The 22,283-nt window shown below is 46.7% G+C and overlaps 10 protein-coding genes across 10 annotated transcripts; 5 read left to right on the top strand and 5 right to left on the bottom strand.

Moving 5' to 3' along the window:
* Window positions 1-71: 71 nt before the first annotated feature.
* BDW43DRAFT_318575 (uncharacterized protein) lies at window positions 72-1,034 on the bottom strand (the record flags this gene model as incomplete). Its single annotated transcript, XM_032048727.1, has 5 exons — window positions 72-193; window positions 245-277; window positions 310-445; window positions 507-866; window positions 987-1,034. The coding sequence occupies 5 exons, from the start codon at window positions 1,032-1,034 to the stop codon at window positions 72-74; spliced, it is 699 nt and encodes a 232-aa protein (XP_031901704.1).
* Window positions 1,035-1,252: 218 nt separating this feature from the next.
* BDW43DRAFT_271653 (putative mitochondrial oxaloacetate transporter (Oac)) lies at window positions 1,253-2,864 on the bottom strand. Its single transcript, XM_032041459.1, has 6 exons — window positions 2,687-2,864; window positions 2,549-2,623; window positions 2,346-2,475; window positions 1,815-2,286; window positions 1,605-1,750; window positions 1,253-1,546 (listed from the first exon to the last, which is right to left on the bottom strand). Exons 1-6 carry the CDS (start codon window positions 2,701-2,703, stop codon window positions 1,454-1,456), a joined length of 933 nt encoding a protein of 310 aa, XP_031901703.1. The 5' UTR covers window positions 2,704-2,864; the 3' UTR covers window positions 1,253-1,453.
* A 258-nt stretch (window positions 2,865-3,122) lies between these two features.
* BDW43DRAFT_45238 (WD-repeat containing protein SWD2) lies at window positions 3,123-4,618 on the top strand. The gene is made up of 3 exons (XM_032050081.1): window positions 3,123-3,394; window positions 3,455-3,680; window positions 3,742-4,618. Exons 1-3 carry the CDS (start codon window positions 3,263-3,265, stop codon window positions 4,518-4,520), a joined length of 1,137 nt encoding a protein of 378 aa, XP_031901702.1. The 5' UTR covers window positions 3,123-3,262; the 3' UTR covers window positions 4,521-4,618.
* BDW43DRAFT_45234 (uncharacterized protein) lies at window positions 4,595-6,333 on the bottom strand. Its single transcript, XM_032050080.1, has one exon. The coding sequence runs from the start codon at window positions 6,306-6,308 to the stop codon at window positions 4,716-4,718; it is 1,593 nt and encodes a 530-aa protein (XP_031901701.1). The 5' UTR covers window positions 6,309-6,333; the 3' UTR covers window positions 4,595-4,715.
* A 486-nt stretch (window positions 6,334-6,819) lies between these two features.
* On the top strand, window positions 6,820-7,612 carry BDW43DRAFT_271648 (uncharacterized protein). Its single transcript, XM_032041458.1, has one exon. The coding sequence runs from the start codon at window positions 7,136-7,138 to the stop codon at window positions 7,433-7,435; it is 300 nt and encodes a 99-aa protein (XP_031901700.1). The 5' UTR covers window positions 6,820-7,135; the 3' UTR covers window positions 7,436-7,612.
* A 3,287-nt stretch (window positions 7,613-10,899) lies between these two features.
* On the bottom strand, window positions 10,900-11,551 carry BDW43DRAFT_309699 (fungal specific transcription factor domain-containing protein; the record flags this gene model as incomplete). Its single annotated transcript, XM_032046756.1, has 2 exons — window positions 10,900-11,349; window positions 11,396-11,551. 2 exons carry the CDS (start codon window positions 11,549-11,551, stop codon window positions 10,900-10,902), a joined length of 606 nt encoding a protein of 201 aa, XP_031901699.1.
* Window positions 11,552-12,926: 1,375 nt separating this feature from the next.
* Window positions 12,927-14,568, top strand: BDW43DRAFT_318573 (MCT family MFS transporter; the record flags this gene model as incomplete). The annotated part of the gene is made up of 5 exons (XM_032048726.1): window positions 12,927-13,143; window positions 13,206-13,422; window positions 13,486-14,190; window positions 14,271-14,356; window positions 14,415-14,568. Exons 1-5 carry the CDS (start codon window positions 13,016-13,018, stop codon window positions 14,566-14,568), a joined length of 1,290 nt encoding a protein of 429 aa, XP_031901698.1. The 5' UTR covers window positions 12,927-13,015.
* A 541-nt stretch (window positions 14,569-15,109) lies between these two features.
* BDW43DRAFT_309697 (uncharacterized protein) lies at window positions 15,110-17,046 on the bottom strand (the record flags this gene model as incomplete). The annotated part of the gene is made up of 2 exons (XM_032046755.1): window positions 15,110-16,858; window positions 16,918-17,046. The coding sequence occupies 2 exons, from the start codon at window positions 17,044-17,046 to the stop codon at window positions 15,110-15,112; spliced, it is 1,878 nt and encodes a 625-aa protein (XP_031901697.1).
* Window positions 17,047-18,579: 1,533 nt separating this feature from the next.
* On the top strand, window positions 18,580-19,499 carry BDW43DRAFT_271641 (uncharacterized protein). Its single transcript, XM_032041457.1, has 2 exons — window positions 18,580-18,956; window positions 19,005-19,499. The coding sequence occupies exon 2, from the start codon at window positions 19,033-19,035 to the stop codon at window positions 19,213-19,215; it is 183 nt and encodes a 60-aa protein (XP_031901696.1). The 5' UTR covers window positions 18,580-18,956; window positions 19,005-19,032; the 3' UTR covers window positions 19,216-19,499.
* A 1,191-nt stretch (window positions 19,500-20,690) lies between these two features.
* Window positions 20,691-21,834, top strand: BDW43DRAFT_309696 (uncharacterized protein; the record flags this gene model as incomplete). The annotated part of the gene is made up of 3 exons (XM_032046754.1): window positions 20,691-20,767; window positions 20,811-21,569; window positions 21,621-21,834. 3 exons carry the CDS (start codon window positions 20,691-20,693, stop codon window positions 21,832-21,834), a joined length of 1,050 nt encoding a protein of 349 aa, XP_031901695.1.
* Between the last annotated feature and the right edge of the window lie 449 nt (window positions 21,835-22,283).

Raw genomic sequence — 22,283 nt, 5'->3', positions numbered from 1 at the left:
GCTTAGGGGTGAGATTTGTGGGGACTGATCGTCGCTGAATGAGAGAGAATGCTATACAAGAGAATATCGCATCATTGTCCGGTCGACTTCATCCCATAACTCGTACTATTTCGGGAAAAGGGGAATTGAATTGGAATTGTTTCAATCCAGGCTCGATCCAAAGCAATCCGCTTAGCAGCAAAGAGTTCCCTCTCTGTGGAAGGCTATACCCGCCTCGCCCCAAACTACTATTCCGGAATCAAACCATCCTTGATAATGATATTACCTGACTGCATATCTCCATGGGTCATAACTCCTATGTCAGGGGACATCTCCCTTCCGTAATATAGGATTTCGCCTTAAGCTCTTCCCCTTCCTCACACCAGATCCCATCTTGCCTTGATAAACGGAGGGCCCCCGCAACACCAAGTTTGCACTGCATAAAGGAATGGAAAGGCCCATATTGCTTCGTGGACCAGAAATCTCAAGGATGCCTCTAGAGAATATCCTGGCATGGCCCCATTGACTGAGCCTGAGAAAGAACTGCCCAGTTGACGCCATTTCGAAATATAGGATGCAAGTTGACGCGCAATCACTTGAAGTTTCCTCATGGGACATGCTCTCCAGCATGAAGCAATCGTTGGGCCCTCGATCTTGCTCGTGAGGAAGCCTATATCACCAATGGTATACGCAGTGAGGACTTTGGGCACCGGCACTTCAGTTTTCGCAGCAACAAGGACCAAGGCTTCTGCTTCACCCATATTAACTCTCCAACCAACCTTTAGAACTGTCATCTCTGCTATTGGCGGTATCTTACTACTGTCCATTCGACTAGAAGTCAGCTCTATTGATATTTGGAGTTGACCAATCCAATCTGAACTATGGTTCTGTCTTCAAATAGAGAATCTGCGAACATAATCTTAGGTTGGCCGATCATAACCTCAGCCAAGTATCTAACAAAGTTTCCATCAGGGTACTTGTTAGACGAAAGACTAAATCCGACGAACCGTAACCTTATCATAATATTCTAGAAAACTCCCCGAAGGACGTCCCATGGTTACGATCTTAAATAAAGATGTGTCTATATAAAGTGGAAATATGAGAAAGCAAGAACGACTCATCGCGGGGTAAATGAAACGAATTGAACTAACGACGGCGGGCTATCTGCCGACATGGCTTCTAGCCAGGTGTCCTGTACCTTTAATACCACTCTCGGTTATTTGGACATGACAGGTAGGTCAATTACCTATAGGTGAGCATGAAATAATTTCCATACCATCTAAACGTTTTATTTGGATCATATATATACAGAATCTAAACGGTAATATGACTTGAGAAACCACGTGTCAACGCCTTCTATATACATACCCTAGGGAGCTGATACTTGCAGATGAGGTCACATCACTCCAATATCTAAAAGAAAAGAACAACCACAACCGTCGTATTATGTGGCCTTGACTGATATGTGAACCTATTACAGCCGTGCCTTCATCGAGTCAGAAAGAAATCGGTCTTCAACTCTGCGCATGAGCTTGTTAGTCTGTTCAGCCAAGCTGAGCGTCAAGATCTATATCAAGTTAGCAGCTTGAAGCTAGCCATTAAGTCCAGGGGTGGTTGTCACTTACGGTATGAGGTAAGATACGGGCCAAATGAGCGAAATAGCCTTTATAGATGGCGAGCAAACCCTCTTTACGAATCGTCTGAAACAGGCAGTCAAATGCGCTCTTGTAGAGGTTACCGGTCTGATTATACATTCTGGACATAATGGTATCTGGATAGGTAAGTTAGCCGCTAGTTATCACTGTAGTTATCACTGTCAAGATATGTTAACGTACCAGGAGGATGCATGACGCAGCATACGACAAATCCGGAAGCCGTGCTACTGGCAAGGTGAAGAGCCGGGCCATCTTCCATGCCCAGATGCTTTACCAGGCGACGCTTGGCAAAGAAGTAGGTGGGCAGCTGGACAGAGCTACCAAAGCCTGTGCGAACCATGGCTGCACCAACACCTCGGTATAGCCCTCCTATGCCCTCAGAAGTGTAGATCTTTCGTAGACCATCGAACGAGTTGCGGTAGTTGTGTTGCGTACCGACTGGGAGGAACGGGGAGAACGACTGCAGACGAGTTTTGACTAGGAAGAAAGGAGAGCCTGCCGCAGCACCTATGATACCTGAGGTAGCGCCAGCAAAGACATTGATGCCGAGCGACTGAACCTGAGGGTCTTGATAGATCGACGTCGTGAGGCCCTTGCGCAGGGGTTCGTAAAAGCCTAGACGGCAGCCATTGAGCAGCACTTGATAGATATACTAAACCAACGGTTAGCTTGCCGTATCTCTCGTCCGCTTGAAACCATAGTGATACATACAGCGGAGCCTATGCCTCGGAATAATCCACGAGGACCCTCATTCTGTAAGATGACCTTGACACCGTGAAAAACGCCCTTATATTTCTTCACCGCTTCAGACTTCGCTTGTAATTCTCCCTGTAGTTGTAACCTATCGGCCGACCGACATCAGTGTCCGTACCGATTTGATCTCCTAGATGAAGGTAGGATAGTATGGTGCATACCGGATCTTAACAGTTTCAAAACTGTGTGTCACCGTGACAGCTCCGCATGCTGCGATTCCTCCTGCAATGAACGCTCTAGGAAGCGGAGCGTTAGCAGATGCTAATTTTCGTTTTCTGTGTTATCCGAGCACCACATACCCTGTCGTCGTGGACATATTCTCTGCCGGATAGCCTCCGTTAGCGGAGGGATATTAAGGTGTGTCCGCGAGTAGGACGGAACTTAAAGCTGAGTCTGGCTGAGAACAGAGGACGGACAACCCACGTGGGATAACAAAGGTTTGCGAAGGGGTTCGAGTGAAAGGTCAGCAAAGGAACAGAAACAGAAACAAAGTCAGATTATACAAGGAGCATTGGCCTTTCTGTAAGAATTATGAGATCCAGTCTAAGCTTTACCGATTGGATTCTTGGAGTGCTGATTGGCCCAACTCAACAGTTCCTGCCAACAGGGCTCCGACCATCGGGGCCAACCGACCAGTTGGTGCCCCGAGAGTAACCGCCGGAAGGGAATAACGTTGTTTCCCTCGGAGTTAAGACAAACGCGCCAAATTTCCTGGGGCATCGCGTACTCTATACGGCAAGCTCCAGCTCCGCAGCTCAATAAACGGAGAGAAGGCAGCAATACCTCTAATTCGTGTCAGCTATTCCCTGCTATGGTCAATTTGGCCTAGCCTACAATATTTACGGTCCTCCTCATCCCGTCGCAGCGGCATAACCATGGCAGAAGTTTCGCAGCAGCAGCAGCCACCACCACCCCCTCTCCCGCCGCCGCAGTCCCAATCGCAGCAGCAGGCACCTCTTCCCTGCCAGAAAGTGGCGGACATTGCTCGTAGTTTCCGTCCCACGAAGGTCTGTATACAGGTATCTCTATTGTGTGCGCAATCGGTGGAACTGATTCGTCAACTCTAGGCGTTCAAATTATCGAAGCAAGATTCGTCCAGTTATGTAACCTCGCTAGATTTTGACGACCAGGGTGACTACTTGGTATCTTCAGGGGATGATGACACCATTCAGATCTTTGATGTCAAGGAAGGCAAATCCACAAAATCGGTCCCCAGTAAAAAATACGGAGCGCATCTCGCGAGATTCACGCACCATTCCCGCCAGGTCCTTCACGCAAGTACAAAGGTTGATGGTATGTTTGTATCTGCCCTTGAGGCTCAACACGCCTGATAGTGCTTGTTGACACCAGTCAGACTCTCTGCGATTGCTTAACCTACACAATGAAGGATACGTGCGTTACTTCTCCGGCCATACGGACAAGGTGACATGTCTGGCTGTCTCCCCAGGCAGTGACGCCTTTGTCTCATGTTCCAAGGATAATACTGTTGCGGTATGGGATCTCAGTTCGAGAAATGCGCAGGGAAAGTTGAAACTTGCCACCCCGTACCTTGCTGCATTTGATCCTTCCGCTTCTGTTCTTGCAATTGCGTCCCAGTCGACTTCATCGATATTACTCTACGACTTCCGGAATTATGACAAGTCTCCTTTTTCTACTTTCGATCTAGCGCCTTATGAAGAAAGATACACACCTTCTACAAGGGGAAGAGCCTGGACCCGCCTCGAATTTTCAAATGACGGGAAGCATTTACTGGTCGGAACTGACTATCACGGACATTTCGTCCTTGATGCCTTTGAAGGCTCTGTGAAGGCGTTCTTGGTTGGCAAGAATGGCTCGCCTGGTAGAGCTGCTCCGGTTTCGACAACAGGAAAGCCACTCGGTCAGGGAGACGCTTGCTTTACTCCGGACGGACGATTTGTTCTTGGAGGCTCTGGCGACCACCCGGATGTTCTTGTATGGGACCTGCAGCAGCCGCCAGATTCCAATTGCATTTTACAGCCAATGAGCAAGTTGCCCCACCGTGGCCGTACTGCTATGATCGAGTACAACCCGCGGTACAATATGATGGCTACTGCTGATAAGGACATTGTCTTCTGGCTGCCGGAAGAGGGCTCGAGAGCCCCCGAGAAGTAATACTAGTGCCCAATGACTCCGGAAAATCGGAGGGAGGTTACTGAAACCTTGAATTTGGCTTTGCGGCGGCCTCCGTACCTGCTCGGCAAGTAAAATGGCAAACTTGCCTGGTATTGAGTCGATTGCTGATAGAAAGGCTGGTCTCGTCTCTATCGAGCCATCCTTAAATATTTTATCGGTCCAACAACAGATTCTCTAGTCTTTCCGGCCCTTTTCTTTACCAATCAAGCTCCTGGCTGTATCACATACCCAAATCTTCGGCCCCTCCAAGTCTTCGTCGCCATTTCTATACTGTTCAATAATCGTCTCGATCTGCTTAACCACGGTGCGATTGCTCGATATGGTTGTGATACCGGTAACCCATCCATAAAAGAATACGCTGTGGTTGATGTCGGACAGAATCTCTGCCACTTTGTGCGAGACCGGAGGAAGTTTGCCTTGTTCTATCGCTGAATCAATAACCGGCTTGGCTTCGACCACCTTAACTGGCATCTTCAACTGTGGCGGTATCTCATAATCAGACATTTCCTGAAATACTTGAATGACAGACTTTGCCTCCCGACTATCAGATGGAGGGTCACCGAATAATATTTCTGTTCGTCTCTTTTCGGTGTCGGTGCCGATGGTATCAACGATCTCACGCATACGTTTTGCGGCCTCGTCGGTGCATACTAGAACATGTTCATTCATTGCTGGCCAGAGTTCTGTGGTCAGCAAGGGTCGTTCACGCTCAAACTCGAGTTGTCGGATGATGGCCTTATGATAGGCTGGTGAAGGTGCTATGTTTTTAAGGTGCGAGAGATCCGATACTAGGGCGAGCAGTAATGTACAATCCACGTTCAAAGTGGGTGTAAAGTTTTTGAATGGGGTGGGAAGAAGATGGTGCAGATGCCCTTGAGCAGCTGCACTCGCGAGATTGCCCTTCTCACCAGAAAACAATGCTCCCTCACCACATTCCACTGTAACATCATAGCTTTGTAGTACCTTCAATAAGTCATCAATCTCATGGCTTTCGCCTGCTTCAATCTTGGGTATCACTAGTCTTAGACGAGGATGTTTATACCTCACCCTCGTGCAACTTGCAGCTTTCCTCATATCACTCGCCAACTTCACCAACTCAATCTCATCATCGTCATCAGAATCATTATCATCATCAAAGTTCCGTAAAACAGTCCTTTCTTCTTCCGATTCGGACGCCGAATCAGCTTCCCAGCCTTTCTTGGCCATTTCAAACAACAATCTCGTCACCGAGATCGTAGAAACCTTCACCCATTCCTGCCCATCATCCGCCACTATGTCCACAAAAACACTCTTCCGCTTATCCTTATTCGATTTCTTCTCTCCAGAGGCTCCCTCCACGGCCACCCCTTCCCCATCCCAGTAAAACCTCTTCCCAAACGCAACCAACCCACTACAACTCCCCTTCGCAACATCCCAAACCGTCTCATAAAACGGCAAATTCGACGACCGCAACGCATGCGTCAGCCGCGGCTCGACCTCCACATCAGGCGAACTATCCGTATCCGCATCCGCATCCGCAGCAAGAGCCTGAATCTGCTCCGATACTTTCTCGAGCGTCCTTAGTTCCGAGAACACATTAGACCGCAGGGATCGGACCTCGACTAATTGGGGGTTGCGCTGGGTTTGCTCGAGAAGGGCGCGGAATGCGTCTAGTTCTCCGAGAAGATCGTGACATCTTTTCACGAGGGAGCGCGCGAGGGCTTGGCTCGTTTCGTAGCCTGAAGAGGGGGTGGAGATCAGGTCGACATTGTTGTTTTTGGCGGACATGGTTCCAAGCGGACCTGGTCCTTAGCACTTTGTCCAATGAGGTCAATGTTGATTGGAAGGTTGCTTTGCTTGTGTGACTCGATTTGGGTAGAGGGTCACGTGTAGAGTTTGTTTATCTGTGGGGCCTTGCTGGTGGGGTATATAAGGGCTGAGGCCAGGTCTAGGGTGTGGTGTTACAGGTTAACAGGTTTCAGGTTTCGGTGATCGGCCTAATAGTCAATGTAATGTATATTTTTCGTTTTGTTTAACTAAAAATGTATGAGTACATGGATTTACAATTTTGGTTAATTGATTGATAGATTTAGATTAGCAATCTTGGAATGCCCTGAAACAACGTAGTGAGAGGTGGGGGAAAAAGTAAACGAGCCTGCTAGGCCGTATGAATTCAATAAAATTTATCTCAGACAATGGTAGTAAAAGGGTAGAGTAACGTGACTTCTACAACGTATTTCTTTCCGCTTGGACTTTTCGTAAGATTGCTCTTTGGATGTATATTCAAACTCCTTTAACTCTCCTGGCTGCTTTTATCAAACAGATATTCCGGGACAAACCAATGGTTGTAGAAGACCTCAGACACAAAAGCTACCCCTCCTTTCGACCTCGTCAAGCTTGTCTCCGAACCATGCCTATTCTTCAAGGGGACCAAAGTTACCATATGTCGCCAGTTGTGGCTCTAGGTTTTGGGTTATCTATGACTTGAAGAATGGGCTTCACACACGACGACTATACTATAGCATGGGTCTGCGCCTTGCCGCTAGAAATGACAGCGGCGAAGGCCATGCTCGGTAAGATCCATCCTTCACTGTCCCAGCCAAAAACCGACCACAATGTCTACACTTGGAAATCTTACCGCCCATAATGTGGTGGTGGCCTGCCTCCTATCAGTTGTTTACGGAACCACATCTGCTGCAGTCGTGCTTGCTCACATGTTGCAGACATTCCCTTCTCTTCGATTTGCGTTGATGGGCATCGGTGGCAGAGTGCCCAGCAAGAACTCAGATATGCGCCACGGTGATATAGTCGTTAACATACCTACTGCGGCCTCTAGAGACGTGATCCAATATGACTACGGGAAGGCACTTCGTGATGGATATTTGCAGCGCACTTGGTCGCTCAATAAGCGGTGATTACATGGTCAGAGACTCACTAATCAAGAAAAGTATATCGGATATGCTTCAGAAGCACTACAAGATCCACAAAATATTCTCCCAGCCAGACCAAGACTGGCTATTCAAACCGGGCTATAATTAGGAGAGCAAAATCGCTAAATGTTCACTATGTGATCAGTCCCAGCTACTAGTCCCTACACCACGAAAAACCAATGAGTCCCTCATTCATTATAGGTCGATTGCTTTCTAGGAATCAGGTTATAAAAAAAGAGCTAAGATACGAGACTCCATTGCCCAAGAGTTGGACATCCTCTTCTTTGAAATAGAGGCAGCCGGGTTAATCGATCAGTTATCGTGCCTGGTCATCCGAGGAGTTTATGACTATCGTGACTCGCATAAATGTAAAAAATAGCAGGAATAAACAGTACTTACTGTAGCTGCCTATACAAGAGTTCTTCTGGAAATGGTTTCTCTATACAACAAACCTGAGCAGGAGAAAAAAAAAAGCCGCTGGATAGTTCCCCTTACAAGAATTCCACGGTTTATTGGTCGACAGAATGAGATCGACGGTCTTGAACAATCGATTATTCACTCAAGAGGGCCGACAAAGACTGATATATATAGACTAGGCAGAATTAAGAAAACTTCAATTGCCCTGAAGCCAGCTTATCGCGCATGACAAAAGATGCCTGAAATCTCAATTTTCTAGATCCTATATACTAGCTACAAGAGTATTGAATAAGCTTACCTGAGCATTTCCTCAAGCCTAGGAATACCAGATATAAATCTAGCAGAGACGAAAAAACAAGTTAAAATCTTCCTTAATCAAGAATATGCTGGAAGGTGACTTCTTATTTTTGACAATACAGATAATGTGGAAATGTGGACCAAAAGAAGCGCGACTACACTACCACTCAAGAATATCCTCTCCTAAAGTGAAGATAGTCATATACTGTTTACCTCGCGTAATCGAAAGCTCGCGGTGAAGTTGGCATCACTGAATGTGCTATCCATCCCTGATATATACCAAAGCACTGCTAAAGAGATATTTGAGAATTACTTATACAAAAGTAATTGCTATAGGATGATTGTGTAACTATAGCACTCCTTGAGCAGCTTTGCTTTCACTTCCTTGCAATTAGACTGGCCGCAGCTTATATCAACGAAAACGGGATTTCATTATCTGAGTACCTGTCATTATTAGGTGAGTATGAGAGAAGTGTAATCTGAATACTAAGCGAAGAATTCAAGGACGATGGATACAACACCAGGATTCAGAACACAGTGGTGATGACCTGGTGAATTTCTTTCTTGCAAATCCAGCAATAGGATGAATTAGCAGCTGACTATTTATCATTTATGATCTGTATTGATCTACGAGATACCTTGCAGTCGATCTTCTACCTGCACCTTTAGTAAAAAGCTAAGCGGAGGCATTAGGTCTTCTGAAGGTATACTCCATTAGTAGCTTGCAGGTTCGTGATTGCCTATTTTGCATTCATCAATTAGTCCATCTTGCGACTTGAAATCGGATGAGATTAAACAAGATTCGATATTTGGGTAAGAAAAGTAGCATGCCAGTTGGATTATGTCTTCCCTGATAATGGCCATGCCAATCGAAAAATATGGAGAGTTTACCTACCACATGCGCTCTATCTAGTAAACAGTGAAGAATTCCAGTGTTACCGGTATAGATATGATGGGCTTTCTTCAAAGATAGGGAGATGCTTGCAGTGTGATGGAAGCTATAATGAAGCTCTAATTCTGTTTACTAATGTTCTAGAGGCCAGGAAGACAGCTCTCGGGCCAGAGCATCCTGTCACTCACACCAGTGTTCACCACCTTGGGTCAGTACTTGCACGACGGGGCAAGTATGAAGAGGTTGAAGCCATGCAGCAGCGAGTTCTAGAAGGTCAAGAGGAGGTTCTAGGACCCGAGCATCCTGACACTCTAACTAGCATGAACATTCTTGCTCACACCCTGATATCACAAGATAAGTTTCAGGATGCTTTGGCTTTGAGAGAAAAATGTATTGAGCTCCGCAACAGACAACTGGGACATGACCATCTAGATGCCGAATCCTCTTCACGGTTCCTTAACGCGTGGAAGAAGAGCTATACTTCATTATCAACTCAACAACTTCAAAATCTTCATTCAAGAGGAATATGATCAAATTCAGGATATCTCAACAGAACGCTCAAGAGAAGCTGTGGCAACCAACCTGACGGATGAACAACTCATTACTTTCCATCGAAGAGAAGAACAATCGACAACTCCCGTTAAACAGTTTATTGCAAATGTTCACTCCGGCCCCTTATAGCTTCCAGGACCACCGTATCTGCACCCCGCAGCCATGACATAACAGAAGTAGATTGAGGGGACAAATGGATGTTAAAAATTGATCGGAGGTTATTCAATAGTTATACTCTTGCCTTTTATTTCTATTACACAACTATATGAGGTTGATAATTCCTGTCATATAAAGATCTCCACATGGAATAATCATTATGTACGGGGAAGTTCTTGAAGAGGTTGGTCGTCTTTTTGATTTGCGCCTATTGCTGAGTTAATCCTACTCGCTCCCGTCTTGGTGATCTGTTTGATTGAGTCATCGTAGAGAGCCCCCTCTTCGGTAGGTATACCGCAATAAATTCATGGTCGTATACCATTTCTGATCGTTTCAGGGCATCAACGTGCGATAGCGTGCGTCCTCCAGTATCATTACCTCAAGGTCTTTTCCAAATCAGTACTAGTGCCTATTGAGTTAGGGCTTGGGAGGAAAAGAAATAACTTAGTATACCTTAGGGCTTAAGGATACTGCTTTCGTCTCTCAAGTGCCCTATGCCTACTAATTACTAGGTAAGTATAGTTACCCTACCACAGTTCAGGTGGCTTATTCTGGCTAAGCCGTAGTCATGCAGCTGAACTACAAGGTAAATAGAACGGAGATGCACCCCGAATTAGATTAGGAGAATCATTTTGTTAGTATAGCCGGCTATATAGGGATACGATTCCGTTCTGCGTATTAGCAAGGGCTTATTTCTTAGCTAGGACAACAATCCAGTAAATTCTGCAGTCTGGAAAGCCATACCACTGCTATGATGCAGCTGAAGATCGAAAGACAGCACCATATCAACATCAAATCCCTCACTCTGTGAGATCGATGAATCATCCAGGGACGTGTATCGATCGGTAGGAATGGTATTTCCCTGTCACATCGGCACAGAATCCTGGTACGAGGGCTCCTTCAACAATTACTGCATCTGCTGTAATCCCGCTTTGCGAAGCTACTTTCCTCCTGGCACACCTCTAGAAACTGAATTCCTCCTCCATAATTTCCGCTTTCCGCTGTTCAGTGCACGGCTCGTCACGATTGAGGCAATGGTCCAAGCCGAACTAAACAACGGATGCGCAATGATCCATATCTTACTGTGTTGGAACTCCTCACCTGGAGCGGTGGTGACGCTTCGAGCTATCCGCAATTATACTATGCAGCTGTACGAGTATTTGGGATCGCATGCTCGGCGGGCTAGGTACGGATTACGGAGGCGATTGAAGGCATTCGCAATGAGGCGGTGGAGGCGGAGGTCGAGCGATTTACTCTGAGCCCGGCTCTTGGGGTCCGCCCGAAAACAAGCCGGAACGTCTTTCATAATGTCGTTGAGCCTTTTGTCAAATGCTAAGACGAGTTCGTAAAGGAGCTCCTCTTGGACACAGTTCGAATCGATGGTGCCGTCGATGATTTCGCGGAAGATTACGGGGATCTTGCTCCGGAGGTTGGAGTAGGTCATGTCGGTGAGGACAGTTTCCAGTTGTTGAGCGCATGGCTTGCAGGAGGAGTTGATGTCCCTGTCATTGGCGTTGGTGGAATCATCTGTTTTGGGTGTATCTGACATGTCCCGCACCGAGGTCCGTTCATGAAGGAAATGATCCTATTGTCAAGGTTTAGAAAGGTCCCTGGTGAGGGCAAGGACTAACATACCAGTCCGTTTGAAGCCAGATGCACCAGATCCGGCGTTTCGACTCTAGGTCGTCCCAAACTACGTCGGCTGCATTTTCCCTCTGCCTTTTATTCGCAGGCGAGTCAATCTGATGCAGCCCGAGTTGGAGAGCAACTTGTGAGGCCGAAGCCATCTATACTCTGAAGGTCGCCATGGAGCCTATGTTGGGGACTAAATATGCCGCAATCAAAATAATACCCAGGAGAGTTGCTACAGTAGGCTGACGTATGTAATTCGCAGCGCAAAGTGCCTCCTGGGCCACTGTTATCCACAAATAGGCCATCATTTTGGCTTCAATACCTCTAAAGTAGAAGCGTGACGAAGAGGAGCCAAGGTAGGCACTTAGGGCGAAGATGGTAGAGAGAAGGGCTAGATAATCAAGTCTAGGCGGTCTGTTGTTCAATACAGACCTGTGTAGACTGTACCTATCATTCTTCGGACTGTGGGGGAATGGATAATGTAGTAAAAGCCGATAGCCTGTTTGGTGTAGCAGTCGAACAGCCGTTCTGCTTGCTTCCAAGAGTGTAAAATGGAGAGGGTCAGTTGGTCTATTGCCAATCGGATAGTGGGTGATATGTATGACTTGAACGAAAATACCAATAACTGGCCAATCTTCTCGTCAGTGTTAGAAGCAACAGGTCATTTATAGTTAGCTCTAAGCGTGTGGCTGCCCAAGCCTTACATTGAACTCCACAGGATGGTGTTCAAAGGCATCTATTTTCAAGAGATTCATGTTCCTCGAAGCCTCATATTTTCTCCATGCTGCCCCTTATTTGCTGCTACATCTAGACAATCAATAGTTGGGCTCAAAAGCGGCAGGGAGAGTGACGGCCTACCAGAAGAGGCAGTGCTATCAAGTTTCTCTTCCTCGTGCATCGCAACAAGATCTTCCAATCTCTACAACCTGGCTCTTAACTCACTGATACTTCCACTGGCAGTGTTTGGTTAGCAAAACTGCACGTACTTATGAGCTGACTTCATACATTCAATCCTCGTTTCCAGTGGTGGCCAGAGTCTGGTTCGGGTTCCGAGAGACCGCTCGAGATGGATCTACGACTCATTAGCGTCCTGCATCAGATTCTAGTTACCACAACGTACCTGGAACGGGGACACATGATAACCTACGGGCTTGGAAGTTGGGACAAGGAATTCCTCGGTCGCATTTCAGCTTCTTTGTGCGGCAAAAGTGACAGGAGGTTGGTACTTGTGGACGAGACGACCTCTCAGGCCGCTGCTCCGATGGATGGAAAGAGCATTTCATCTTAACCGTTTGACTTATAAAAAAAGAATGAAGAGATACTGTCGCTATCTACAGGTATATTGTGGTGGAATGAGAGTCTGTGAGGGATGGTCCAAGCCCGAATCCGTGCCCGAGCTTCCGTGGAATTTCCATGGAGGTTCGGATGTAGGGCTTCCCTTAGTCCTTACGCCTCATGAAAGTCCTCTCTGCGGCTCCTTGGCCTACAACAATTGGCAAATTAAACTGATCATCCGCGGAATTTTCGTGCGTCCAGGTTGGGTATAAGTATGTTGACCCTTTCCCTGCTCTTGTCATCCCCATCCTCATCCCATCAACCGGTGCACTTGCTTTTCCACCATGTCACAATCCACCTCTGTGAGATTAAATAAAGAGCTTTTATACTCGATAGAGAGTCCACAGGATCCAACTTCGATCTCGTCTAGCGAGAATGATAATGTTGACAAGCGTCCGTCATCTGAATTTACGTGAGAGTTCATCTCCGCCTGTACAGAATCAGCCCTAACCTATATTAATCATATACATTTAGCTCTCGAGCGATGCTAATACTCATCAGCTGTTTCTTCGTGACTTTTTGCTCAGTCGGATTTGTCAACGCATTTGGTGTATTTCAAGAATACTATGAGCAAGCGTTACTATCCAACAGATCTGCCTCCGATATCTCATGGCTCGGCTCCGTTAACATATTCTGTATGTTCGGTTGCACATCCATCGCCGGTATTCTCACCGATAAATATGGACCTAGGGTGAGTACTATCTCATCTATTCCCCACCCCGACCCTCTCCAGTTTCAATCTAACTCAACATAGTTTCCTCTCTGCTTTGGCAGCTTGGTCATGGTTTTCGCCCTCATGATGATGTCTCTCTCTACCCAATACTACCAACTTTTCCTCACTCAAGCCGTCTTATTCGGGGTCGGAATATCGTTCGTCATTCTCCCAGCCATGGCCACGGTTTCATACTACTATGCTGCCTCGCGAAGTCTGGCAATGGGCATCACAGTCGCTGGATCCTCCTTAGGTGGTGTCATCTGGCCCATCGCTCTTCACCGTCTCCTCTCTGAAGTCAAGTTCGGATGGACCATCCGCATCGCAGCTTTCATGATGATTCCCTTACTAGGCCTAGGCTGTTTGATGATGGATCGCCCTAGAGAATTTGCTAACCGTCCCAAACCGAAAGCGGATTTCTCCATCGTGAAGAATCCTGTCATCATCTTTCTCTCCATAGGACTGTTCCTGGTGTTTCTCGGACTCTTTTCTCCGCTCTTTTACATCCCGTCTTACATGGTCTCGCTTGGAAAAGATGCCAATCTGGCATTTTATATGGTGTCAATCGTCAATGCCGCGAGTTTGTTCGGCCGTGTTCTCCCTGGCCTGCTTGCCGATAAGACTGGGAACTACAACGTCCTCTTTCTAGTGACGGTGTTTTCTGGGTTGGTTGCCTGCTGTTGGACAAAAGCAACAAGTGTCGGAGGCATCGTCGTGTTTTCACTGGCGTACGGCTTGGCATCTGGGGTCAGTAGTCCTCTCAACCTTGAACTACCTCGTTTTAATTGGACATTCAATTCACTAACTCTCATGAAGGCCGTCATCAGTCTGCAGTCACCTTGCGCGGCTCAGATCGTCCAAAAGAACAATTTGGATTGGCTATGGGAGCTGTCATGACTTTTTTGTCTATCTCGTAAGTCTCTACCCCCATTTATCTTGTAGCAGCTTGAACTACGCTAATGTGTTTCCAGGGGCCTCATTGGTACACCGATCAGTGGGCAAGTTCTAAGCCCCTACGGGTATCTCGGCCTGTCACTCTTTTCTGGACTGGCGATGTTGCTGGGCTCAGTCTTCATTTTGATCGCTAGACTGAAAATCAAGACGGGACTACTGGTAAAGGTTTAGGGGTGGATAAAAATAACCTTCAATGGATGGCCGTAAGAAGGCCACCGAATCTGGAACCGAAACTCATTGCCAGGCCGCAAATGGAGTCGAAGTGATATAATCAGAAATCAGTCAACTTGGGGTAACAAGGCTGAGCGCCGGGCTGTCAGCAATCGGATATGTTAGGCTGCAGAAAGCACCGCAAAGAGGACAAATTGGCTGAATGACGCTGTATCTAGGCAACCCAATAGTACATTAGTCCATCAATCGTAATACATGAAAATCCTCGGCATTGTTAAGTAGGGTTAATAATCAATACTCTGTCGGGATCCAGAAGGAAAAGAAGTAAAGGAACATAATACAACATATTATTTTAGACTGTGTCCGCCAATTCATACCACCAAAGCATTGTGCCTTTCTTCATCAGGCGGCTCTCACAAAAATATCTTTGCTGAACTAACACAAAATCAGGACTTCAGAATGGGGTATAAAGTATTAAAGAGATGGGATCATGAATTAGATAGGATGGGAGTAGGGCCATGGGAATCTCCGATCCCAAGAATCAGTCAGACGAACTCCAACCGCGCGCCCAGGAAAATGGACCGTAGAACTTTCTGTCGTACTCATCCATCTCCCTGCCATCCCCACTGTACCCAATAGAGTCCCGATTGTCATCTATGATGCGTCCATACTCCAGCAACAGGAGGAGCATATAGATGTCAATGTCCTCATCACGCAGTACCTGGTTAGCCCAGCTACGGCTTTGCGACGCCATTTTTTTAGCTTCAGAGCTATGGCTGCGGATGTATGGCTCTGCCTCCTTGTTGGAATGATGGTCGGTACCGATAAAATAGGTCATAAGAGAATAGAGGTCATCATATCGATTGTCCAGAGGGACGAAATGTCGCCAAGGGAAAAGTCGTGAGTCGTGCCATTCTCGGAATATCGTCGCCTTCAGGCCTAATGATCGGCTGAAATGGAATGCACGCCACCGACCGGAGAAGCTGTGGCCATCTACATCGACTAGATATTTCGCTTTGAATTGCTCACTTAGCGGGATTGGCGCCTTTATCCCCATTACTCCATCGTAGAATGAGCAATCGGGTTCACAAGCCCAAACCTCTGTGAAACCAACATCAAAATGATCTTGCGCGAAATTAGACAAGCTAAATTCACGAGTCGGCTCGTATGTGTGCTGCGCGTTCTCAGACAGTACGGATACTTGTCCGTGGTGATCCAAAGTTCCATTAGCAAGAAGAACTAATCGCTGGCGGTGCAGGCGTTTCCAACTATCCTCTCGCGAGATACCGCCAGATGTAGCACCCCGCCAGAGTAGAACTTCTGTCTTGGCCTCCCATGGGACATCGAATGTTGGGTCATAGAGGTACCGTGGGTCCTTCATGGTATACATATTCGCTGGAAACAGAATCTCGTTGTTAACGCTGAGCTTACATTCGCCAAACACCGGTAAGAGTTTCTGTGATACTAGAAGCGAGGCTGGTGCAAAAAGAAGACCATGAAGATCCTTGACGGCCAGTCCCACGGTACAAAGGTCCGTAGAAAGATTGAAATTGCTTATAAATCCTCCGACTGGTGTTTTGTATAAATGATCTGCATCTTTACCAGTTCGTGCAGGGGACTCGGGAGGACAAGCCATCTTGCCTATCTCCATAAACTGATGGTTTGGGGGAGAGAACCACTGTGCCTCTTTCTGCTCATCCCACCCATCTTGTGCCTGCGTCAAGTTCAGCAAATGATCCAAGCCTTCTGTGAAAGAGTTCTTTGCAGTAGTATCTGTGTTTCTTGAGCTCTGCTCGACCTGTAGATACTGTTGAATATCCTCAAAAGGGACCACAAGTCGGGGCTGATCATGAATATTTACTGCGATGTCCATATCAGGCAAGTATTCAACGAATCTAGAAATCACAGCAGCCAAAGCCTCTACACGCCAACTAGGATGTGATATTTTGGCGACTTCTTTGTTGCGAATATGTATGCCTCCTATGCCGTTGCCATGATCAGATAAGCTCGCCGCCATCTGGCGTATAAGCCGAGGTTCTTTGCCCCAAAATGGTCGCAGATCATCTAGGATTTGCTTAAAATCGTCGAGATTATGGACTTTCCGGTCGCGCGCAAATTTATACCAATCAACAAAACCGGGGGGTGGATGCCGTCCATATCGTTGTCTATACTTCTCGACAGTCTCACGAAAGGTCCTTGAACGATCATGCTCATACCGTTCCCACTGTCTATTTGCGTTCTGGATTAAATCAGAAATCGGGTGCGTATCGGACACATGGAGGCCAGAAATCTGTAGGCGATTCAGAATCAGCTTTTCATCATAGCGTGACAGCGTCGGTTAGAACACACCAGGCCCTGGATGGGAGGTATGGCTATTGTAGGTTTGTAGGCAGTGCCAAAGAGAAGAGCACCAATGCAGACGCCGGCAATAGCCACACAGAATAGTGCTTGTTTGCGTACGAATATCCTTCCGACCATTATGAGCAGTAATGAAGGCGTTGCTCTAGAAAGCGACTTGAAGGCAACCCTTTGCCCAAGCATAGAGGTATAAGATCCCAATGCAAAGTCACAAAACAAGAGGCATAAAAGGTGGTACTGGGCACATGCTTTGATATAATTTACAGCTTTGTCATGGCTTCAAAATCAAATAGTTGCTGGAATGTAGTGAAATGGGCCATGGGCGGCTGACCCCTAATAGATAGCACGAGGAAATATCTGTTGCCACTAGCCATGATAGACTCGAACCAACTGGCGACCAGACTAGGGTCAACGCTAGCCAGTATACTCTGTAGGTACATAGTACTTAGCGCTCGTTGGGGTTCCGATGGGCAGTCCTATCATATGTGGGATGAGGCACGCCTGCGCCAAACCAGCGAGTTAGGATAAATCCTCACTTCTTTTTACGCCAAGTAACAAGAGTGTGCGAGCAAAGGCAGACTCCCTTCACCCGTAGATCTCCGACGAACCCCTGCTAATTCATTAATAGTAATACAGCAGCGTGCATCGAAAGCTCGTGGGCTCTAGTTCTCTTGAAGTTTTGGTCTGCATTGGGAGTGGATTAACGTAATAACGCCTCATCGTGAGTGGGTAGTGGATTGGGGCCCCAGACTGCCAACTGGAACTCAGAAAGATGGGCCGACCGACCCGTTAGCGCCCCTTATTTGACGGGACTATGGATTGTAGATTAAGAATTTAGTTCAATCTTGCGGACTTCCTATTACGTATTTGGCACACCATTTACCTCCTTAAATTGGATTGTGTGCAATGGACCAAATTCAGACGCCTGGTTTATGGTCGAATCCCACATGGATTGACCACACTCCAGTCTGGGAGCCGTAGACTCTGGAGACTATGGAGGGAACAGTGCGTTAGTAAATCACAAAAGAGTTCCCGAACCTTTAAAGCTCCAAGTGATTTCCGAAGGAATTGCCTAAGTACTGTACTGTACTGTAATTCCTGTTACTGTACACAATATCAGGGGAATTTCGTGGATCCATCGTGTATCCACGAGTATATATTGCTATTACGACGTCCTTTTATACCGTACTGTAGGTCCTTTTCCTGGCTGAAACGTATACCTGGTGCATAGTGCTCTCATATCTATAAAGTACTTTGGACTGTATATGTCTGGAGCACCATTGTATATATTATACTATATCGAGTCTATGGTCTGAATGTAGTGTGTCTCGGCCATGGTTCTGAGTCCATAGTTAAAAGTAGTCTACTTTTGAAAATTAGTAGTCAACAAGACCCTTTTTATTGGTAATAATAATGAAGTCAGCATTCTTACCTGTTTTGTATCTAGTCAGTGGCGCGGCCGAGACTATCGTGTACTCCGTACTCTGTGTCTCCTATCTAGTTAGTCCTGTTTTTTTGAGGTCAGACCTCTCCATAACCCTGTCAAACCACACGTTTATCCAACCAGAGTACTTTTGAAGAGGCTAACGCATGCAACTGCGCCGTAAAATGTCTCGATAGAATTAATTTATTGTCGTCCTAATTATAACGAAACGGCTGCCCATATGCCGTCTTTCTTTGTGTCGAACTGTACTCCGCACTCCACGCTCGTTCATTAATCAATCCATTGCTCCCTATTGTGCTGCAATAGTAGAAGGAAGGCTCTTAGCTTGCTATTTCTCTGCCCACTACAGAATACATTTACCGTGTCACTATAACACAATAGAGTATAGGATCATCTCTGTATATAGAATGCGTAAATATTGTATACCGTATACCTAGAGTACCTGCATTTGCAATGGAGTTCGTTCGCGTTATGATGTTGCAAATAGCAAATGGTACACCCAACAAACCTCGGGTGACATTCCCCACTGGCGAATGTCCGGCTGCAGCGTGGTTACTACTGCACCAGACCTATGATCTTTCTCCATGTAAGTTGTCAAACCTTGACTTTGTGTGACACAGACTCATAGTTGCAGCTATGTATTCGGAGACATAGCCCGGAAGATGGAAGAGTCTCACGGCAACGTTGATGTTCTTTCCTTGCCATCTTTCAAATGGATCCGGTTCTATGATGACAGCACGGTCCGCAGTAAACATAGAGACCAGCTCGCTCAAAAGCATACAATGCTTGTTATTGGAGGGGTAATTCCAGTTGATGATGATGATGAATATGTTCCTTGTATATAGAATTGCAATGGTGCAACCCTTGCCGATGGTGTGGGGATCTTTGGCATGCGCAGTCTCTCGTGGATGATCAACTACAATGCAAGTGATGATTGCAATTACACTATCCGACCAAAGATTTCCAAAGCCATTGGTGGGAAGTGCATTGAGTTCCTTTTACCCATCTCCCGTATATATCCATTCCCCAGGTTGACACTAACTTGAACAGTTCTACTGGTGGCGCAACCTGGAGCAAGCCGGAACACAAGTTCAACAATACAGAGTTAGCAGACATTTCTAAACGTCGCAGTTTAAGGCCCACGTCTAGCTCGGATCATTGCCTACTAGTTCATCCACATAGACATCTACGGTAAGACGTTCTATTGGATCCTCCCTCTCAGGCGGTGCCATAGCCGGAGCGACAATTGGTTCGGTCGGTGCTGCAGGCATGCTTCTGGGGCCAGGCGTTCCTCATTTTGAGGCGCCATCGTAAGGCATAGTCCACGAGGCTTTCAATGCAATCCTTTAGACCCCCAAAACCTTTCCAGGACTATCCTTCAGAGCCACCACGTTTACATACACCTGTAGTTTTCGAATTAGGCGATGGAAGCGATTTTCCATCCGACAGCCGCAAATCGTCATGGATCACTTTAGTATATAAAGGGATTCGACTTGGGAGTTGGATCCTATATCCGGAAAGTTTTTTATTTCTCTGTGTGCCCAGCTAACTCATCTCCATGTACGGCCTTTAGTGACTCAAGTGTAGTAGTATGTATTTTATATAAATAATTAATGAACTATATACCCTATGGCAATATTGAGTCCGGCCCTCGCCTTCTCTTCAGCGTAGTCTAGATGATTATAGACAAAACGGTGTCCAATTCGTCGGATCCGAATGGGCCGTCATACCTATCCACCATTTTCACATCTAGCACCTATAACGATATCTCAGGAACGTCCATCATCAACCTCAAAGTAATCCGCTGTATCGCGAGTTTACCTACAGTCACGGGAAAGGTCAGATCACCATCTATACGCGGTGTAAAATTGAATAAGCCGTACACGGTAAGCAGGCATTGAATTCAACGATATTAGACGATCTTTGCCTATTACATGATCTCTCCATTATATCGAAAGGTCGTCTTAAGATGTACGGTGAAGCTCGAGGTGAGACACCCGCATAGCCCCGTACATTCCATCCTCATTGTGTACATGCCTTAGACTACTAGGACATAGTTTATAGCACATAATGACACAGACAGCTTCCATCGTTATCTAACTAGTGATGGGTTATGAAAGTTGGAATATATATCTCCTACGGCGCAGCCCTAGCCTCTGAGACCTATATAGTCTTCGGACCCCACGGGCGATCTCGTTTCTGATTAATCTTCCCCTTCCTCCCCTCTCACTCTATTCAATGTTGAGCATTCCTGAACCATGGGAATCCCAGTCTGCCGTAGATCCCCAGTTTTGGGCGAGTGACGGCTGATACACGAGAAATGCCAATTAATAGACGTTCTCGAGCCAGCGGAAAGGAGGTCAAGGACGTGATGTTTGACCTGCCGGTAAGCACCGCGTATGAGTAACTCGGCATTCGACAGGACTTACCATAAATCCAGAACTCGTTACATCAAATGCGATGAGCACCCTGATCTGTGCAAAAACTGCTCAACCACTGGTCGGACCTGCGACGGGTACGATCTGCACCGGGTGCATGTTAATATCATCTCCCGCTTGACGGATTTAGGAACACGTCCTAACTGGGTGATGACCGTGGAGGAGCAGCGTGCGGTGTATCACGCCGTCATTGCGCTCAGCGCCATTCAGCAGGACTCAAGAAGGGCTAAACAGCATGCTCGTCTTCAGTACGCACTTGAGCAGTCGACACGGTCATTCGCACTACTAAGTAAACGGCATACATCCCAGGACCCCGAGTTGCATCAGGTGATCGTGCTTTGCTGTTTGCTGTTTGTCATAGCTGATATGCTATGTGGGCGGCGTGATACCGCATTCATGCATTTACAGAGTGGCCTGCGTATATTAAAAGAACTGGAGATCCAGCGACGACTGGAAGAACTCATGGAAGAGAGCCTGGTCACAGCATTCGTTCACCTGGATATCCAGCTATCGAATTTCAGGTCCGATCAGCCAGGCTTGTGCAGTATAAATAGACCAGAAGATGAAGTATTCAAAATCAACAGTGTTAGAGTGATTCAAATCCTTGAACAGACATTGTCGCACTTAGATAATCTCATGCGCTTTAGCAGCCCACTACGCGCTAAATACTGGGCCATAGCAAAGTCCGGACCGAGCGGGGACGAACATTATCCATGTCTTTTGAAGCAACGTATGCTCCTGTCCCATTTCCGCCATTTCGCGTACCAATTTGAACACTTCTATGGACGATCCTACTGCTGACTCAGCCGGAGGGAGCTGTGCGCAGCGGAGCTAGTTCGATTACAGTACCTTGATCAGCTGCTGGCGCAGAAAACCTGCCCTTTTGATGTTTTAGAGCCAAAGAACTCCACGTCTGACTATCTGGTCCTTCTGGAAGCCACGGAAGCCTTTGACCAAATATCCAGAGCGGTCCTCCATCACCCTGGATTATGGGATCATACCCGGCCTCTTTGTGGTGTCGTCTAGATGTCCGAATCACAGTATTCGGCTACGAGCTATCAACGCCTTGCGGTCTTGGCCGCATTGCAAGGGCATCGTGAGTTCCCATGAAGCGGTTGGTATAGCCGTGACGACCCTGAAACATGAATTGACGGAAATGAGCTAATAACACATGGTCTGAGTGGCTGAAGAGAGAGGGAAAAAGAGAACCCTATACCTCTTCGGAGTGCTGCGAAATGGTGTTTTAGTGGAACTCATAGAGCGTCATTGCGTAAACTATAAGGCTGAGAGAGTCCAATCGGAAAGTATGTCAGAATATACTGATCTATAGTATATACCGAACACAGGAGAGCTTGAAACTTCAATAGCCTTCATCTTAAACAATCTATCGGCAAATAGTTCTCTTCTCTAGGTCAAAGGACTGTGAGGTTTATCCTTGTCGTCCCTGTGATTCTTACTGAGCTAGGGAGATTGGC

The sequence above is a fragment of the Aspergillus alliaceus genome (genome assembly GCF_009176365.1).
Source record: "Aspergillus alliaceus strain CBS 536.65 unplaced genomic scaffold BDW43scaffold_14, whole genome shotgun sequence".
Taxonomy (NCBI): domain Eukaryota; kingdom Fungi; phylum Ascomycota; class Eurotiomycetes; order Eurotiales; family Aspergillaceae; genus Aspergillus; species Aspergillus alliaceus.
Note: the sequence above shows the minus strand (reverse complement) of the source record. Positions and strands in the feature narration are given on the sequence as shown.

Excerpts from the sequence above, each read along its gene's own strand:
- BDW43DRAFT_271653 (XM_032041459.1), bottom strand. Across the intron at positions 2,476-2,548 it reads TTTGAAACTGTTAAGATCCG|GTTACAACTACAGGGAGAAT; the intron begins GTATGCACCATA and ends GTCGGCCGATAG. Across the intron at positions 1,547-1,604 it reads CCCGTATCTTACCTCATACC|ATCTTGACGCTCAGCTTGGC; the intron begins GTAAGTGACAAC and ends AACTTGATATAG.
- BDW43DRAFT_45238 (XM_032050081.1), top strand. The coding sequence starts at position 3,263 with ATGGCAGAAGTTTCGCAGCAGCAGCAGCCACCACCACCCCCTCTCCCG. Across the intron at positions 3,395-3,454 it reads GTAGTTTCCGTCCCACGAAG|GCGTTCAAATTATCGAAGCA; the intron begins GTCTGTATACAG and ends CGTCAACTCTAG. Across the intron at positions 3,681-3,741 it reads CGCAAGTACAAAGGTTGATG|ACTCTCTGCGATTGCTTAAC; the intron begins GTATGTTTGTAT and ends GACACCAGTCAG.
- BDW43DRAFT_271648 (XM_032041458.1), top strand. The coding sequence starts at position 7,136 with ATGTCTACACTTGGAAATCTTACCGCCCATAATGTGGTGGTGGCCTGC.
- BDW43DRAFT_45234 (XM_032050080.1), bottom strand. The coding sequence starts at position 6,308 with ATGTCCGCCAAAAACAACAATGTCGACCTGATCTCCACCCCCTCTTCA.
- BDW43DRAFT_271641 (XM_032041457.1), top strand. The coding sequence starts at position 19,033 with ATGGAAGAGTCTCACGGCAACGTTGATGTTCTTTCCTTGCCATCTTTC.